This window comes from Triticum aestivum, chromosome 6B (assembly GCF_018294505.1).
Source record: "Triticum aestivum cultivar Chinese Spring chromosome 6B, IWGSC CS RefSeq v2.1, whole genome shotgun sequence".
Lineage (NCBI taxonomy): Eukaryota > Viridiplantae > Streptophyta > Magnoliopsida > Poales > Poaceae > Triticum > Triticum aestivum.
Window position 1 is genome coordinate 723,589,434 of NC_057810.1, and position 7,486 is coordinate 723,596,919.

General features: G+C 45.2%; 2 protein-coding genes across 2 annotated transcripts in view; both read right to left on the reverse strand.

Moving 5' to 3' along the window:
* Positions 1–4,584, reverse strand: part of LOC123135227 (ankyrin repeat-containing protein At5g02620-like) — a 6,611-nt gene extending 2,027 nt beyond the window's left edge. Inside the window, exon 1 of the mRNA XM_044554294.1 lies at positions 3,945–4,584. Coding sequence (XP_044410229.1) covers positions 3,945–4,584 — 640 coding nt within the window. The remainder of the gene's footprint in view (positions 1–3,944) is intronic.
* Positions 4,585–5,573: 989 nt separating this feature from the next.
* LOC123139781 (ankyrin repeat domain-containing protein 1-like) lies at positions 5,574–6,242 on the reverse strand. The gene has a single exon (XM_044559488.1). The coding sequence runs from the start codon at positions 6,240–6,242 to the stop codon at positions 5,574–5,576; it is 669 nt and encodes a 222-aa protein (XP_044415423.1).
* Between the last annotated feature and the right edge of the window lie 1,244 nt (positions 6,243–7,486).

The following is a 7,486-nucleotide window of genomic DNA, read 5'->3' on the forward strand; positions in this document are numbered from 1 at the left end:
CCTGCTAATCTCCAATTAAATACCACCAAATCACTACATACCACTCCTCAGCCCATAATCTCTCATAGGTGCAGCAAAGCTCCTTTTTTACTCAGCTGGACATTTTTTTTATTTAGAGCACCTTTTATTTAGAGCACCTTTTTTACTCATTCCATTTGTATCAGTGGCATACAAATGGAATGAGTGCACACATAGCCTCAACACGACTAAGATACCCGCATTCAACACTAATGCACTACAAAGGATTACGTTGACCAAGAGCAAAGACATACAATACAGAAGTTATGCCTAGGCAGAGGGAAAATAAAAAAAGAAAGAAAAAGGTGCATCCATAATCCAAGATGAGCAGTTAATTGTCGGACCAACGAAGATGATACCCACATGATCAACCTGCGGACACACGCAAACTAAAACCATGCATACGCTAAACTCTCTCTCTCTCTCTCTCTCTCTCTCTCTCTCTCTCTCTCTCTCTTATGTGTGGGGCCCGCTTATCATCCATTTCCTTTGGGAGGTGACCGAGCTCGCAGCAACACCCATGGAGTGCCCGGCACAGACAAGGTTCTTCATCACTTCCCGTTGCCCCTTGTCCTCACAAAGGTGACTATAGAGATCGCCAAGCCCTACTCTGAATGATCCCCACCAAAATCAGCTTGAGTTCGCCCTTGAAACCGAGCATACAACCTTGTCGAGCTCCTCCTTTGTTTCCCTAAATCGGAAAGTAACTCCACCGAGTCCAGTGAGCCCCTCGAATCAATGAGTACATCCCATTGTTCACAGCATTCGCGCGCATCTCAATAATCTTTTCTTTTGTTCCGGAGTGCCCCAGATTCATCCACGATCAAAGCTCGTCCCTGCCATTGCCGCTCCACTTGAGCACCACTACCACCCGTGCAACCATGACGCCGAGAAGAACCCTCCCACCTCCCCGAGTTCGCCAAGGGCCGCTGCACGTTACTATCTACTTCCCGGAGGCCAAGAACCACAGGAACCGCCGCCATCATCAATCTGAAGAGCATTGTAATCATCTTCTTAAACTCCGGATGCCTTACTGTGAGAAATCGTCGTCGTAGCCCTAACCTTATTCTCCTTTCTCACTCAACGAATCTCTCTAGATCTAATGTGATCAAAACACACGACACGCGTGAAGTGGTGTGGGCCAATCTCAAGACACCATGTCACCCTTTTAATCTAAGTTGTAAGATTGTGATTTTGCCAAAAGGCCCCGGAACTTCAAATAATCTATTGGCAGGTCCATATTCAATGAAACATTTGGCATATTGTTCTATTGATTTTTTAAACTATTCTAACTACTTTCATGATTTTCAAGTATTCAAATTTGAATTTATTCCAAATCGAATGTAACCTTGTTAGGATCATCAAATTTGATTTATAAACTCCTTTTGATATTTATTTTTTGTGTGAAATGACCATATCAAAACCCTTTTTCTATATAACACTAGGACAAAGTAGGTTTAAGATGAGCTCAAATTAATTCAAGATTGTCATCATGTTTTACCTCCTTTGAAACTAAGTAACAGTTTGTTAAGTCTAATTGCAATTGGTTCTTTCATTATACCGAACCTTGTGGAACACTATAGCTCTGGACTTCTCCATGTTCAAGTTGAACACTAAACAAGAATCTAGCTTGACACACAATACACATACCTAATGAGTTAAGTTCTGAAACGAGTTAATTCGTCATAAAACCCCCAAATCCATACAATCCCGTTCAATGTAGATCAACAACACATCGATAAATTTAGCCGTAGCATATGATCGGGCATATCAAGTTCGTCAAACGGGCATAACAAGTTCACATAAGATATATACTTCAACTACGATAGCATTGCTAGCATCTACAACTATATAGATATATCACCACTTCCTCGTCAAGCCCTTCCTCCTTGGCATATCCGGAGCAGCGGTAGTAGAAGTCGAAGTCCTTGTTGTATGCATCGGCGTTCGAAGGGTTGTCGACTTGTCGTTGTTGTTGTCAACGTCGCAGGTGCCGAAGGACTCAGACGAGGAGGACAACCCGGTAAGCAAAGACGTGGGTGGCACGGGCTTGCTCCTTGGTGATGTGGTTAGCTTTCACTACAGCAGTCGTCTTCTCCTTTGCGAAGCGCTTAGAATCCTCGAGTCCTATCACAATGCTTTGGCATTTTTGCGGCGGCAGTGGCGGGCATCCATCTTGGCAGAGGTCAAGGACTATCGTGGAGCACTATGCACCACCTCATCCTCCTAGGAGTCGGATGTTAGGGGCACCACCGATCTGCAAGACCCGTAGAAGCACTAGCTCGATCTGTCTTAAGCCGTCTGCCTAGCGAGATAAGTTGCTTACGCCTCCTACTCGGGGAGACACGGCCACGGGCTCGGAGGTGCTAGGACCAGCACTCACTGCTGTCCCGGAGGAGTGGGACCCGGATTTGATGGGCACCTTGACGCCCGACAACCTAACCGGGAGGGTGCGGACCGCGACGACCGACGTGATCCGGTACAGAGTTCAAGCTTCCACCGGTCGACCAAGAAGGCCGTAGACAACTACGACGAGCTTTCGCCACTATCCATCCGCGAACGATGGAGGGCGACACAGAGGGCCATCTCATTGTTCGACTTTGCAGCAACGACGTCCCAATCCACGGGGTCTGGTTCGAATGAGGATCCTCTGCCGGATCCGACCATGGTTGTGATGGATGGCAGCGAGGGGAGGGAGCAGAAGGGGAGTGCAAGCAGAGTGGTCGAGAGAGTGAGCACACTGACTAGGGTTTGGTCCAGATGGGTTTTCGTGTGGTCTAGATGGGCTAGCACGGCTGGTCGGACTTCACATCTGCGTCTAGACTCATCCGGACCGCCTCATATTCACCCCACGGATGCGCTGTGATTGAGGGTTGCCGAACAACGCGGACAAATGGCTGGGTTTGGAGGGTCCGGTTTGATAGCTCTTTTTAGTGCGACCAGTGTCTGAACTGTTCATCTAGGGAGAAAACATATAGGGAGAAAGTAGGGCCCGCTTGGAGTTGCTTTTAGTATATCACATTATAATATAGTCGCCAGCTGTGGTGAGTTTGTACTAACATAACGGTGCCACAAAATGGCCACTACGATGGTTGTGACAGAGAATATACGGTTACTACCCAGCCCAGGTGAATAGTAGGCGATTTAAAGCCATCGTGTTCGATCTGTAGTATGATTGGTTTGCTGCCAATATTTGGCTAGCCAAATGTTGGCATTGTCAAATATTAGCGATACCAATTCTATGAGATGGCAAGACGACTCAGTAACCAACCAAGTAGTAGCCAATATTTGGCGCAATGCCAAATATTGGCATGCTAATTTTTGGCACCAAACCAATTATGCTCTAGATCCACTGCTCCCCTTTGTCTTCTACCTCCAGCCACCCGCCCAACGAATGCATTGCCTGCGCAGCCGACGCTGCCCCACCCTCACCTAACTAGTTATTATTTTTTGAACGGGAACCAGTTATTTCGTTGGCTTGGCCATCACTATAACTCCCACGCTGACCATTTTCCCTCGCGCAAGTGGCCCACGGCATTATCTATTTCTTTTTCCGTTTTAGAAGTAGTTCATGCTGACATCAGTAATGAATATCGAGCTACATAGGCTATGCTCGTATAAGGATAAAAAGACCGGGTTGAAGGACATAAATATTCCTCCTAAAAGTTGATTAGAAAGACATTTTGAACACAACAGAACATAACAGAACGCTAACAATTCTAGTGCAAATGTATTCTGATTTCTGAATACTACTCATTCTATCCGTTTGAGTGACTAGTTCCGTCCCATAATAAAAGAGCGTTTTTAACACTTGTGTTAAAAACGCTCTTTTATTATGGGACGGAGGGAGTATTCTGCAAAAAAGGTGCAGATAGAAAAATATAATAGGTTAAAACGAGATTTAACATTAAACCTAAAAAGGTTACCTTTCCCTCGGAGAACAGCAGCATGTAATGCATTTTGCCCATTTGGTCCAGAGTATGAAAGAACCCCGACGCTCAACTCGTAGAGTGTTTTGGCGATGATGCCATTTTCCAGTAAGACGGCAAGATACAGCGGCGAAGTACCTTCTATAGGAAGAGTGGCCAACTCTGGATCATGGGCCATGAGCAACTTGACTATATCATTGTTCCCAGAGCGGACGGCCTCGTGCAAGGCTGTCTCATTGAGCTTGTTTTGTGCCTCAAGAAGTCCCTTTGCATTGTTAATACCCTGACCATTGGCGAGATCAATGAGAAGAGACACCATTTGGATGTTCCCCGCCCGTGCAGCACAGTGCAGGGGCGTATCTCCATCGTTGTTTTGCACGAAGAGGAGGTTGGGTGCCTTGCTGTAGAGGAGACTGGCTTTGTTCAGTAAGTCCTCAGAGTCGCCATGGCCGGCGGCGACCACATGGAGAAGAGTGTCACCTCCAATGGTAACCCCATACACAGAAGCTGGCTGCGTCGCCGAGCTTCCGATGGTGTAGGCGGCTGGTGTTCTGTTAAGGAGTGATTCCAGATCATGGGAAGAGCCAGAGCAGGCCAGTGCTAACAGCCCAGCGTCCATCTTGATCTTGGGCTCCATGGTGGTCGCTGTCAGAGGAGCAGGATTAGCTACAACGGGTGAGCTAAGACTAGGAGCAGGATCTGCTGCATACGATAAAGCTAATTTTGTTCTGAATGCAAAACTTCAAACAACTGACCACAGAAACCAACAATCCCATGGGAAAATGCGTAGATAAGCTCATTTATATAACTCAAACTGAAGGTGGCGACACACTCCCTAAAGTATTTGCAACGAACAAGTTAGGTGTTATTCTCGAAACTAATTTTCAATAGACGAGTGAAAAAAATTATCCACCCCTACATGTGGTAATCCAGCTAATTGTTTTCCTGTAAACGTGCGATTGACATAATTGTGTGCGAAATGATAGGAGCCGAGGTAAACTTGATCACATAATATTCATAATGAACTCGTTGGGGAGTGTGAAGTTTGGAAGGCCGAGCTCTAGGGAGCTCGGTATTTTGGAAAAAAAAAAAACATATTTAGAAGTTAAAAAAAATCTGAAAAAATTCCATCGAAACATATATGTATTCCGCAAGAACGTGTTAAACTTCATATAAAAATGTTGTGATTTGTAGGCTGTACAAAAAAACAAAAATAAAAGGCCCATTTAAAAATGTGTATTTGTCTTTTTTCTATACGCCACGTGTGGAAGTATAATGCTGTAAAATTTTGCAAATACGAAGTATACATGTGTATGTGCATCCACAAATAAATTCATAATTTCGCGCTGTGGAAATTTGAATTTGAAAAACGAGCTCCCTGTAGTTCGGGCTCTATTGGCATTAATTTTCCGGCTCATTGGGTACCTACTTTAACACCTATAAAAGGGAGAAGACGAGCCGATCCACTTTCAGTAAATGTTATGGTCCAAAGGGGAAAAAAGATGACCAATCTTCAGGACTAACTAAATATGCTTCTTAAAATTCTCACGGGTATGATTTTTTGAACCTAAGAACACCTAACAGTTCTGGATGCAAATGGTAAAACAACAATGAGGTCAACGTATGCTAAATAGTAGGTATTGATATTGTAAAGTGGGTACCTTCGCTTCGCTGAACAGCACCATGCAATGCATTTTGTTCATTTGGGCCAGAGTATGAAAGAGCCCCACCGTTCAACTCGTAGAGTGTTTTTGAGATGATTCCATTTTCCAGTAAGATGGCGAGATTCAACGGCGAAGCACCTTCTTCAGGCAAATTGGCTAACTCTGGATCATGGCCCATGAGCAAATTGACCATATCATTGCTCCCAAAGCGGACGGCCACGTGCAAGGCTGTTTCTTTGAGGTTGTTCTGTGTTTCCAGCAGCCCCTTAGCATTGTTGATACCCTGAACATTGGCAAGATCAATGAAACGAGACATCATTCGGATGTTCCCCGCCCGTGCAGCACAGTGGAGGGGTGTATCTCCCTGGCAGTTTTGCACGAAGAGGAGGCTAGGTGCCTTGTGGTAGACGAGGCTGGCCTTGCCAGTGGAGTCCTCTGAATCGCCATAGATGGCGGCCACCAAGTGGAGAAGAGTGTCACCTCCAACTGTAACTGCGTACAGAGAAGGTGGCTGCCTCGCGGAGCTTCCCATGGTGTAGGCGGCTTGTTTCCCGTAAAGGAGTGATTCCAGATCATGGAAAGAGCCAGAGCAGGCCAGTGCTAGCAGCCCGGCATCCATCTTGGGCTCCATGGTGGTCGCTGCCGGAGGAGCAGGATTAGCCACAGCAGGTGAGCTAGGACTAGGAGCTGCCTGCCCAGTGGTGGACGACATTGACCACCTACACAATCGGGGTGGGGAGTGGAAATGGGAGAGGATTAACTGGAGCTAGTCTGGAGCGCAAAGGATGGTGAAGCTGAGATGGATGAGCTCTGGAGCTGTGCCTGTCGATGGGTATATGTAAAACGGACGGGAGCAAAGCAAGCAAGAGACTAGGCGCCGCGGACTGGTGGGTGAGAACTGAGCAGGACAGGAGACGACCGCGGTTGACCCGTAAAGAACCGTGCCTTGTCCGGTAATAATAGTCATTCTTTCTCCTACTACGCATAAAACTTTCACGCCGTCCACACACTTTACTTACAGGTTACAACTGACGGTCTCTATTAAGATAATCCTTCGCCCTCCTCTAAAACCAGTCCACACAACTTTTTAGATAAAAAATGCCATACGCTCAGCTTTTAGTTACAGATTTATATTTACAACTGACGAGGAATCCTGGGAAATCGAACGCCGTGCGGTGCTTGGAATTGAAGCTGTATGTACGACTAACTACCTCCATTGATATAGGACAGGACATGCTTATTTTCCAAATTTATCTTTCATCAAATATTTATCTAATATTCCCGATGCCAGTTTACATTTTATGATTGATTCAATGATATTAATTCGTGTTATAAATATTTCTCTTATATACTTCATTAATTTTTAAAAGTTTGACTTAGGAGAAGTTAATATGCACCATAGTTTGAAATTGAAAAGGTAGCTTATTGGGTGACATTGGATGTGAAACACCTACTTCAACATTCTCTCTCAAAAAAAAACACCTACTTCAACATTTTCATTTTTATTTTTCGGGGAAAGTCTACTACTCACTACTAGGAAAAGGGCTATAGATAGGATTGATACTAACGGAGCACCTGGTAAGTAGTGCGCCACTACTATATACTAATGGCGCACCGGTTGGAGGTGCGCCATTAGTGTGGAAGACACTAATGGCGCACCAGACACAAGGTGCGCCACTAGTATTGATTTTTTTCCCATTTTTCCATACATACTAATGGCGCATGATGTCAAAGTGCGCCATTACTAGTTCTAACTACTAATGGCGTGGGTATAGACAGTGGGCCATTTTTCCATTATAGACAGTGCGCCATTAGTATATATATATTTTTTACTTTTTTGCAAAACTACTAATGGCGCACTTTTCCACAGTGCAC

Coding starts and splice junctions, on each gene's coding strand:
- LOC123139781 (XM_044559488.1), bottom strand. CDS start 6,242: ATGGAGCCCAAGATGGATGCCGGGCTGCTAGCACTGGCCTGCTCTGGC.